This window comes from Bicyclus anynana, chromosome 15 (assembly GCF_947172395.1).
Source record: "Bicyclus anynana chromosome 15, ilBicAnyn1.1, whole genome shotgun sequence".
NCBI classification, from domain to species: Eukaryota; Metazoa; Arthropoda; class Insecta; order Lepidoptera; family Nymphalidae; genus Bicyclus; species Bicyclus anynana.
This window is the reverse complement of record NC_069097.1, coordinates 10,062,232-10,074,721: the sequence shown is the minus strand read 5'-3', so window position 1 is coordinate 10,074,721 and position 12,490 is coordinate 10,062,232. Positions and strand designations below refer to the sequence as shown.

Below are 12,490 nucleotides of genomic sequence, written 5' to 3'. Positions count from 1 at the left end.
ATTACCGATCATGTTTTATAATAAGACCCGAGTTCACCGACTTTCATATAAACGGCGTTTGCAGAACCGGCCCGTCAAATATTAAACATAGTTTGAACAAGGAGCGTTTTTTTCCTGTTCACCAGACGCTTTTTGACTCTGGTTTGTAAACCGAGCGATGGAGAACTACGAGTGAACGATTTATGAACAATTTATTTATTATCTATAACAGCATTGCCAACTTGCGAGGAATTCCCCAAATGGCGGGGATTTTATGGGAAATTGCGGTATGTTCTTTCCCCAATTTGGGGAGTTTCTGCTTCGATTTGTAGGGATTTAGAAAAATACGTATTGGAAACACCGATTTATTATGTACCATGTCAAATTGACAAATGTTTGTCATTTTGTTATATTTTTTTGTTTCGAAAACGAAGCTGCCTGCATCCAGTGGCATAAAACCTCAAAGCTAAGAAGTGATTTATTTACGAGAGAAAATGAATTATTTCTGAAATGAAAAATAAACTCTTTTATAATTTTACGGGTCCTTTGTATTTTGGTAGTTGAGAAAGTAATCTTCGCGAAACTTGCAAGCGTTACAAAAACATAACCTGCACTTATGGCTGTCAAAGACGTCTTAACCGGGGTATCCACGCTCGGTTACGATAAACGCCCGATTTACGTCCTTAACCGGCATATGAGCTGTGGTGAACAGGAAATTTGGACTTAACGGCGTTTAACTTATTTAAACGGTTGATTATGTTTAAACGAATGTCGGTGAACTCGAACCTTAGTCACTATTGCTTTCGTTTATTATTAGAATCTTTTCTACACACTTATAAATCAAGGGTATCAAGAAAATATAAATGAAGTAGGCACTTATAGGCACTAGAGCCGTGATAGTCTAGTGGATATGACATGTTTGCGATACAGAGGGCATAGGTTCGAACCGAATCCGGTCCGTGACAGTTATGTGCATTTTAAGAATTTAAATATCACGTGTCTCAAACGGCGAAGGAAAAACATCGTGAGGAATATTTAAGTATGAAAATTTTCTTAATTTTCTACGTTTGTGAAGTCTGCCAATCCGCATTGGGCCAGCGTGATGGATTATTAGCTTAAACCCTCTCATTCTAAGAGGAAACTCGTGCTCAACAATGAGCCGAATATTAGTTGTTAATGATGATGATGGGGCACTTCTAGGTTCGAGTTCACGGATATTTTTTTAAACATTTAAAAATAAACGGCCGATTAATAAACATAGTATAAATAAACAAGGAATGTTTTCCGGTTTATCTGCTGTGGTTAACGGTTGGTTTATAAACGGTTAGTGTTCAATCACGCACTTCAATAGGCTAGTTGACACCTTTTTTTAATGGTCTTATACTATTGATATTTTTTAATGGTCTTAGGTACTACTAAATTGAAAAAAAATTTTTTTCATATTTTTTTGACGTCACTAACACACTCGATGTAATAATCAAGTGTGTTAGTGACGTCACAAATGGACGACAGCATTTATGAGATTTGGAAAATTTTAAAAATACGTAGTATTTTAATTGCTTTAAGGAATCCTTAACATACATTAGGTAATTAATATCGATATATTTCGGACCCTTATTCCGTGTTTTATACGAAATTCATATTGTTTATATTAAATTTGATATGACTCAACTACCCTATTGTGTAAACTAGAGTTTGTCGTGTTTTAAGAAACTATGCAACAGATAGCTAATCTTGGATAAGTGCTTGAGAACACTTCTCAGCGAGACTAGAGACTCTCGACTTGTGCAGACCACTTAACAATTTAAATAACATGCCGCTTACATGCCATTCTTTTAAACCGTTGAGCTCATAGACTTATACAACTTACTCGAGTTGAGTTTAAAAAGATTACGTAAACGATACGAATTTGTAACAAAATATGCATTAAATGTGTAAATACAACGTATTTAATATTAGGAAAACCTCAATTAAGTTCACGTACCTACCCACTTCTAATGCAGTTTTTCAGACTAATTCAGGAAAATGTATTCCACCAAAAATATTTTCATGTAAAGTAATGCCAAAGCGAATGCATTACTTGCACTGTAAAAACATGTATCAGATTTCATGGATCGCCAACGCTAACAATCACTTACCAACTCTATATCATAGCGAATAGTGTTGTGTTGTGTGTGTCCTCCTTTTATATTAAGTATAGCGGACGCCCGCGACTTCGTCCGCCCTTAGAGCTCTTTAATCCAGCCCTTACAGTAGTATCGCTATAAAAATGGAGTAACTTCTTCCGTTTCCCAACATTTCCCTTCACTGCTCTGCTCCTATTATTCGTAGCGTGATGAAAGTATAGTATACTATAGATACTTTTCATCACGCTACGAAGAAATAATTCCCTTTATTAGGGGGTTATTGTTTGATAAGATTATAAAAATAGACTGATGATGATGATGATGATGAATATATCAGTCAGAATATATCAAAATTTGTTGGCGTTGGCGTATAAAACAGAAACAAGTTATCGTTTCTTCGGTTCTTTAAAAAATAATAATGGTCCCAAGAATCGTAAGAGATTCCAAGAAACCTGGCCTTGTTACGAGACATCTGTTTGTTTTCTACAAACATTTTATTGTACTCATTAGTGTAATTTTCGGGAGAACTCGAGCACACGACAGTATAATAATTGCATACCTTTAGGCTTCTACGCGTGCTAAATGACGCGCTTCCCCGCTGGTTTGGTGAACTCCCCTCCTCCCAAATTGTACGAGTATCAATCACAAGGGTTATTAAAAGTTGTTACTAACCAGCTGTTTTTTTTATTGTTGTTTAATTAATAGTTATACAACTTAGCAGCCCTCGTTCCGACGCTCAAAAATTTTTAGTAAGAATCAAAAATTTTTGTAAATATAAAAGTTGAGCGTCTCATCTAGGTCCATCATCATCCTATAGGCTAATTTAATTCTTTACTTTATCAATTTATTTATGCAAGCAAGCTTATGAATTGTGGACAGTGTGGATTAAATCTCGCAATTGAATTTTGAAACTATAAAAAAAGAAATCTCTTGAAAAAATTCCATCAGTCACTGCCAGAAGGTAATACTGCGATACAATCCCATCTGTGTAGAAATGGCCTAACAATCGTTAAGTGTAGATGTAACCTAAGGTGAAAGGTGCTTGCCTAGAGGATGCCTATTCACTCTCATCTTAAAGATCCCCAGGTTGTAAGAATTAGGAAACATTGACTTCGGGAGAGAGTTCCCTATGCGTATATGAAACGAAGAAGCAAATCACAATCACACAAACACACAGCAAAAGGACTCTAAATAGATATTATTTGCAAATGTTTGTTTAATATAAATGTAGATAAAAAAGATGTCACTTTTTAGGATTTTTTTAATAGGTTACTTAAGTAGGTAATTATAAAATGTAACGATAATCATTCTAGGTAGGTAGGTACGCCAGTGGCTGAGGCAAGCGTTTTCCTTTTCAAATAAAATTTACATTATGATAGTGAAATAGGCCATAGAAACGGTGGCATTGTTTACATGGAGTGGGCTAGTGCAATGTAGGCTATTATTAGATTATAGTCGTTCAGAAGGCCTGCCACAGGGCGCGCCACGCTATCTGGCAATCGATTCGCCTCACCCTCCTCTCGATCTTGTCCCCGTGAGCATGTTGCCCCTTTTATATCTTTACCAAATGGGAAATATCGAAGATTTTTCCAAGTATAGGTTGAATTTAGATTAATATTATAAAGCTGAAGAGTCTGTTTGTTTGTTTGATTGAAGTGATTGAATCTCAGGAACAGGTCCGATTTGAAAAATTCTTTCAGTGTTAGATAGCCCATTTATTGAGGAAGGCTATAGGCTATTATCCCCGTATTCGGGTAGGGGAACCACGCGGGTGAAACCACGCGGCGTCTACTAATAGGTAGAATTATGTTTAGTTTTGTTGTTGAGTCATCATAATCAGCCTATTTTAAAGGCCCAATAAACGACCAAGGGAAGCTTGGTTATAGAAGAGGGAAAACAGAGATTTTAGACTCATAACGCTGCCCAATGCGGGTTAGCGGGCTTGAAATATTAATGTTTGACAGTTTGCTACCAGATGTTAATGATAATATCCTTATTATTAAATGTGTGGCAAATCAAGTCTGATATCAAGTATTATGTTAAATGAAGTTATGTTTCGCGACTACATCATCATTATCAACCCATATTCGGCTCACTGATTAGCTCGAGTCTTCTCTCAAAAGAGGGGTTAGGCCAGTAGTCCACCACGCTGGCCCAGCGCGGATTAGCAGACTTCACACACGCAGAGAATTAAGAAAATTCTCTGGTATGCAGGTTTCCTCACGATGTGTTTCCTACACCGTTTGAGACACGTGATATTTAATTTCTTAAAATGCACACAACTGAAAAGTTGGAGGTGCATGCCCCAGATCGGATTCAAACCTACACCGGCGTTTGCGCCCGATTCCGGAGGGAGGAGGAGGTCCACTAAGCTCTCGCATGTTTGATGGATAAATGAGAATTTTCACTGAAAATATCTTGGAAAATTACTCATGGCCTGCTAAGTGTATCAAGGTCTACCTACTTATTAGGCACTTTATCTATTTGACTCGATTTGTATCTAAAAATGCCTTTTAAAACAGTCACGCCCTCAATTGAAACGGTGCAGTTTATTCAAGTACAAGTTACAACGCCGGCAGGTTTCTAAACGGTATCGTAGCGTAGCGATAAATCACTCGGGATTACTCGTACGTCTTTGCCAGTAGGATGGTAACGTCGATCGAGTTCCTTCACCCTTTCCCTTGAGACTGCAGTTCTCGCTATGCGAATATATGGAATGCCGTTTCAACTATAATTCTCTACCCTACCACCTATATAATGTCTAGTCACTCTTGACTCGAAACTAGACACGAGCAGAGATGATACAGTATATGCTTACGAGTAAGTACTCGTAAGTGGCTAGTTTCGAGTCTAGAGTGACTAGACATTATACACCTTAAGGGAAGCACGTTCCACTATAGACTGCAAATGCATCTCCGCTAACATTCGGGCTCGATTGCAATTTGCTAGACTTTATACCTTCCTACTTGTACCTACTTACCTAACTACCAAGCATATAGAAAGATGTTTAAGTTTGAATGGGATTTGAACTTTATGGTGGTTATGAGAAATGTGATTGAAATGTATTTTTTATAAGTAGTTAGATAATAACTCACTAAATAGTGACCTACCTACCAATTTGAATATTTTATGCGATTGGGCCGGCTAACCACATCGATCCACTTGTTAGAGTAAAGTTACCTTGACGTTTTTTTTGTAAGAGAAATTCTTTGAAAGATAAGTTTTTATATTGATTTATGGATAAACAATATATAAAACTGAGCTCATCGCGTTATAACACTTAATATTAGCTGATAGCTGTCGGACGTGTAGCTACTAGCTAACACAACACGCTAGCCAAACTATTGTGTAAACAATTAGGTACTCACAGTTTGGCTAGCTTCCTTCCACTGTGATATCGCGTGGGATACTGTTATGATAAACAGTTCTCGTATACATAATATCTTTGTTTCTAACGTTATAACGTATACGCATCGCCGTCTTAAACTAGTCTGGGGCCCGTGGGCACTCGAGAATTTGGGGCCCTTTTGGAAGTTAAAAACAGCGAATTATACTATTTTTTTTTAAGTATAACCATTTATTTTAAGTAATCAAATACAGTGTGATATAATATGTCATTAATCATATTAGAATTGCTGCTTACGATTACGATAACGATTTCTTTCGAGATTACTGTTGAGTAAAATCTTCTATGAGGTTCCTTAAAGTCAATTTTTGAAACATATTGAAATTGTCAGTCCTTTGGGGCCCCCTGACAATGGGGGCCCTGGGCACAGGCCCCGTGTGCCCTTATGGTGAAGACGGCATTGCGTATACGAGTCAAGAACTCAGTTTCTTGAGAAAAATCATTATCAAAAGGAAAATTATGACTGACTAGCGGACGCCCACGCCATCTTTAGACCCCCTTAAACCGGCCCTATCGCAAAATCCTTTCTTTCCTTCCTTTTCCTTTTCGGTTTTTGAGATTTCATGATGTACCTAGCGCATTTATATATTAAGATACGAGTAGCTACTGGACGCAATATATAATTTTGATTAAGTATACTTTTTTTCTTTTGTGCAAGCGAAAATTGCAATTTTTATGACCAAAATAGAAGGCAAGGCAATCAAAAGATACCAGCCCCCTTAGCCAAGTGGTCGACGTCGATTATCTTTCTACGATCGCTAACGCTTCGAAAACTAGAATGATGTTTGGGAATGACATATGCTATCGACAGGTCACGTGATCAAGATCTGTCATTCCCATACATTTTTCTAGTTTTCGAAATGTTAGCGATCGTAGAAAGAGATTCGACGTGCCACTTGGCTATTGGCACGTCAGGGGCCTGGGTGTCGAAACCGGAAGTTTTTTATTAATAAGGAAAAAAAATAAAAAATCGAATTCGTTAAGAATTTCTGTAATCCTTCTTTGTTATATAAATAGTCAACGGGGAGGAAGTGGGTCACTTAATGTTGAGTGATTTCCGCCTCCCAACAACTGATTTCGTAGCACCGCCGATTTGTTACCAGCTTTGTGGTATTTACATAACATTCACTTACCCTAAATTCTTTTTCGATGTCTTTAATCGTAGTTTATATTCTTACATTACTATTAAATTATACAAATTTACTTTTTTTCTTTAAATTCTTTGGAAATAATATTCATTATCTCCCAAGAATTGCAACATTACTATGAATTACCCATAGTAATGTTGCAATTCTATGGCGGATAGATGACGTTTTCAATGCAGTAATCGATTTGACGTTTGCTGTCAATTGCCATGTCATAGTTGCTCTATGGGCGTCATCTTGATTTATATCAAAAACTTGGGTTTTTATTTTATTTACTTCTTTTTATTCAGTTAGATTTACTCACGTTAATAAATTTTAATAAAATCCTTGTACTTTTTCAATTTTAATGATACCGGGTACAAGAGTGGACCTGAAATGGACCATCTCCTTTAACTGTTCAATTGTTATTTTCAGAAGGAGCCAGGATAGAGAGCGTGAACCGCTTATAAAATAGGATGGGGAGACGGAGGACGGCGCGATGAGCTAGCGGCATGGGAGGCGAGGGGGCGGGCCGCGGCGCCGCGCGCTGGCACGTGGGCGACTCGCCCCCGCGCGAGCCCATGGGCTACGCGGCGCCCGCGCAGGATGCGCCGCTCGACCGCGGCCTGGCGCCGGCGCCAGCGCTCGCACTCGCGCAGCCCTCGCCGGCCGCCGCCGCCGCCGCCGCTGCCGCCGCTCTGCAGCGCGCACACTCCAGGTGAGCCGCTGACTGACAGCCGCGCGGCGACCGCGCCGCATGCGCCCACGCTAGCCTTTGGAAGCGCGCGCACACCAGTGGTGCTAACATGCGATCGAAGACATATCTCATGAAGAGAAATGAGCAAAATTTCAAACCATGCCGACGAAGTAGTCAATGCAGCACTAAGTAGTGCATGCTGTGACAAGTGGATCTGCAATAATTGCCATACGTTATATATTTATTTATATTTTATTCTAAGATTGGTGTCCTGTTTAATTAAATAATATAAGTAGAAAGAGATAGCGATACGTCCGGCAGTGCCGTAATTGGTTGACTTCTCTCTGTTTTTGTTCAAGAGATTATCTCGTTGGTTGCTTGTTAGAATCACAGGTGAGCCACTATTCAAGGCCGCTAGTCAAGAAGGAGCGCGGGCGACTAGACGCTCGCGCGAGCACATATGTTACGCAGTTCACGATGGAAAGCAGCGATTCTGTCAAACCCAGTCCTGAACTAACCAATCAAGATCAATGTTTCTATGATAAGTTTTTTTTTATGACAAGACTGAATAAAAAAAAATATCTATTAATTAATGAGTTAACCCGGCAGTTAATGCCTATTGTTTAGCATACGCAGATACTGTTCCTCGAGGACCTCATGGTCCATATTCGAGATCTGGGTCGGACTAAGAAATATTGAGCATTTCTTTATCCAATATTTGAAGCCGGTTTAGTTTTGTGTAAAATCTAACTACAACCTAACTGAAGTTTACAGTAAGAAAATTAAATTTCCAGATCGATGTCGTCACTTCCACCTGAGCCTTTTATGATGCTCAGAGCGAAGGCTCTGAGCAAGCGTGTGATCATCAACGTGGGTGGTGTGCGCCACGAGGTGCTGTGGCGCACGCTGGAGCGTCTGCCGCACACGCGCCTCGGTCGCCTGCGCGACTGCAACACGCACGAGGCCATCACAGAGCTCTGCGACGATTACTCGTTGCAAGACAACGAATACTTCTTTGATAGGTATGTCTAACTCTTAACTACTTACACTTAACGTGGGCAGCGTGCGCCACGGCAATTCGTGGCGCACGCTGCCGTCATCACATTTATTGTTAACATCACTACTCGTATTTCTCCTAGTAGGCTGCAGGTTACAAGACACTAGTGTGGTATTGCCTAGAAAAATCAGCAACGTTAAAGACTGATGCGAGTTGCATCAATGACAATTTATAGTCGGGATGCCATTGTTGGTCGTTCACAGTGTCTTGATATTCTGCGGTAGAAAGGAGAAGATGATAGAGTCCTGAGCACAATCTGTAAAAGCACAAACCAGTAAAAGCCCGACAAACATTCGACAGCAATGCTGGCGCAAAGTTACAGTGTATGGATCACATGGATTACGATAATCACGCCCCCGTGCAAAATTTATCAATCATTTCCAATTTTAATATCGCAGTCAAGCTCTAACTTTGCGTAATGAAATGAACAATAAATCTAAATGTGGGTAAGCCAATTGAGGTCATGCTGATTCTTGGATATAAACCGTCAATTATTTAATCAATATCTGTAGTATTGATTTGTTCTTGGAAAAATTTAAGCATCAATAATTCAAACACTGCATGGAACATTGCGCCAATCATGGCCTGGCCTAGTTTTTCTTCGTAATGATTGAAATGATCGACATTACCGTGTAGAACACTAATCTACGAGTCGCTACGAGTTGAATTCAGAACACGTACCTTTCATTCTCGTAATATATTCAGCATGTTAGCCATATTTGCATTTGCTGTTGTCAAACTTTGGTAGAAATATTGCAGCATAGGTTAAAGATATAGTTGATCATTTAGGTTGAATACTCTAATCTAAACGTTCCAGTAATTTTAGAACTATGAGTAAGCATTGTTAAAACGTTTCTCAATATTCTGATTTTTTATTTTCAGACATCCGAAGAGTTTTAGTTCAATTTTAAACTTCTATCGGACTGGAAAGTTACATCTAGTGGATGAAATGTGCGTTTTGGCATTTAGTGATGACCTCGAGTACTGGGGTGTAGATGAACTATATTTGGAATCGTGTTGCCAGCATAAATATCATCAGCGAAAGGAAAATGTGCATGAGGAAATGCGCAAAGAAGCTGAGAGCTTGCGACAAAGGGAAGAAGAAGAGTTTGGGCAAGGCACATGCGCCCAGTACCAAAAATGGCTGTGGGATTTACTAGAGAAACCCACTACGAGTATCGCAGCTAGGGTAATGTATTGAATGATGTTACATTAATCTAACTTTTTAATGTCCCAAATTAATATTGCTACTTTAGCAAGCTGCCCAGGATTTTTTCTAAGATAAGATTAAAAGGTATTATTATGACGTAAGAAATTAAAATTGATTATTTTATATTAAATTCAAATAAAGTAGAAATAGATGCTTCTGTGTATTGTGAGCAAAATTTTAAAATGTAAACAACCTTTGGATCTTTGATTTAATTTAATTATACCACAAATTGTATTTTTTTTATTATTACACTTTACACTGTAGGTTTAATACTTTACACTATGTCACTTACTTCAACTATTTAAATAACACAATGTAAAACTATCTATTTATTAATACACTTGTATATATTTATTTGTAAATCGAAAATGTACATTTTACACCAGTGCACTGCCTATTGTAAATTGAATACTTTAAACCATTTGTTATATATTATACACAGTTGTTATATATTATGTACAGTTGTAATAGTAATATATCCTTAAGACACAAATGTGCCACTTTTGTATGTTTAAGTAGGTAAACTTTAGGCATGGTTGGATTATAATGCAATGCAATGTTGTATTGTGGTGCATGAATAACATCTATCACATTTAATCGTACCTTTGTAGTTTGTGTATGTTTATGGAATGTGGTGTTGTGTTCCGATGTCGCATCGTCACCCTGATCGCTTTTGTCGAAATTTGCCTGATTTTGTCGTCCCAATTCCTTCTCTCTAAACTTTTTTCTTCATTCTAAATATAAACTACTTACAATCTCTTTTTCGACAACAGCGAATTATACGATGGCTATGTAAGTATAAATTATGTAATCATTATCTATTATTGTGTTGTCCTTATTTATTTAAATATTTTACTTTATACTTTTGCGAGATGTTTCAACAAAAGATTCAGCAAAGTTTCATCAATAAGCTACTTACGTTCTCAACAATGTCGTAATTTTTCCAATGTTGACAATATTTCTCAATAAGACTGAAAGAGAAACAACGATTTATCTAACTAGTATAGGTATAGGTTACGAATTTAGTTCAGTTTCAATGTTATAGTTCCAATTTACAACTACTGTCCTCAAATATTGCTGCCAAAATTGGTCATTCAATACTGAATAAGCTAGATATATTTTGGCATATATATACATTTGTTAAATAAATTGGCCTTGTTCTCCGAATAGCTCTGGAATTTTCTTGTCGGCCAAGTCTTTCTAATTAATTGAGCTGTTACATTTAAGAAACATGATTTTTGGCATTTCGTTTTAGAGTGGATTTATTCATGACTAGCGGACGCCCGCGACTTCGTCCGTGTGAAACCCTACTACTACCCTACCCTACTCCCACTCTAAAGCTACCCTTCCATACAAGGGATGAATAGGGACTCAACCCTACCCCTAACCTACTCCTACACTATACATACCAAACCCCTACCCTACCCCTAAGCTTTTTTAAGCGAAGCTTAAAAAATGGAGTAACTTCTCCCGTTTTCCCAACATTTCCCTTCACTGCTCTGCTTCTATTGATCGTAGCCTAATGATAAGTTTACCTACTATAACCTGTCCAGTATCAAGAATAAATTGTACCAAGTTTCGTTAAAATCCTTCGAATAGTTTTTCTTTCTATAACGAACATACAGACAGACAGACAGACACAAATTTTATTGATTCCATTTTTGGCATCAGTATCGATCACTAATCACCTCCTGATAGTTATTTTGGAAATATATTTCATGTGTCTACTGAATTGACCTCTCTACAGATTTATTATAAGTATAGATAACTGTAGGTATCTAAGATGGTTTATATGTGTTTGGATATAAACTAATATATACTCATAGATATGATAAAATAGCAGACGATTATGATACTTTCTTATTTCAATTATAAATATAGATAGTTAGATATAAGTACTTCTACATCTTTAGTAGTCAATGAAATCGAAAACACAAAAATAGTTGTTTAAACTTATTAATCAAAAATCGAAAAATGATACATGTTTTAGAAGCATGTATGGTAACAAAATATTACTCTTACCTATTTCTTAAAGCTGCTTAAATTTTCTTTTCGCTCTTTATGTATATTTTTGTATTCTTACTTATTTATTGTATTATTTTAATTTAATTTTCTTCGTAATTTGGAGGCGAGCGTCTCGTGTTTCATTTAAATACTTGTTACAAATATGTCTTAATGTTCACAGCCGCGTGGATAGTTCTCAGAATGAGAGCAGTATTTTATAAAACAAAGCTTAATTGTTGTCGCAAAAAGTCGCAATGGGATGGGCTTACGCGATGTGACCAGCCGCTGCCGGCGGCGCTCTGCGGCCCGCGTGCGGCGCCGCACGGGACGGAGGCGGCGCCCTGCGGACCGCAGTCCGCAGTGCGCGACCCGCGCCCGCGCGGCGCCCCACCACGGCTGAGCGTCGCTCCCCGGCGCCGCGCACCTCTCCCTCCCGCCGCTCCCGCCCTGATACCCACCAGCGCTTCCGCTTCGACGTACTGACCCGACTAACCCGACGCGGGCCATGGACGGACGCGCGTTCCGCCGTCCGCTCCCCACGTGACATGGCATCTCGCACTAACGCACGTCCGTTCATCGTGTACATTTACCTATTTTACTTTCTAACACCTCGACCACACAACACTACTAACAATATTACACCAATAGATGTTATTTCTACACCAAAATTGTGCATTAATTTTAAGTTAATTGTCTACTGACTGTTAAATATATTGGCTTTATAAATTTACCTATAGGTACTAAAACTGTAAATACTTACATATCTATACTACTTCTTACATACTTACTTATTCTTACATGAATTGTTACTTGTACAAAACTTGTTACATTTGTATAGACACGGCACATATCCGTCTAGTCACATGAACAGTTGTACACTCACCGAG

At 38.3% G+C, this 12,490-nt stretch overlaps 1 protein-coding gene across 4 annotated transcripts in view; it reads left to right on the top strand.

Moving 5' to 3' along the window:
• Nucleotides 1-12,490, top strand: part of LOC112043147 (potassium voltage-gated channel protein Shab) — an 81,433-nt gene that overhangs the window by 59,646 nt on the left and 9,297 nt on the right. For all 4 annotated transcript variants that reach the window (XM_024078439.2, XM_024078438.2, XM_024078437.2 and 1 more), the window contains exons 2-4: nt 7,071-7,353; nt 8,127-8,354; nt 9,272-9,578. In XM_024078439.2, the coding sequence (XP_023934207.1) occupies nt 7,148-7,353; nt 8,127-8,354; nt 9,272-9,578 (741 nt within the window). In that variant the 5' untranslated portion in view covers nt 7,071-7,147. The remainder of the gene's footprint in view (nt 1-7,070; nt 7,354-8,126; nt 8,355-9,271; nt 9,579-12,490) is intronic.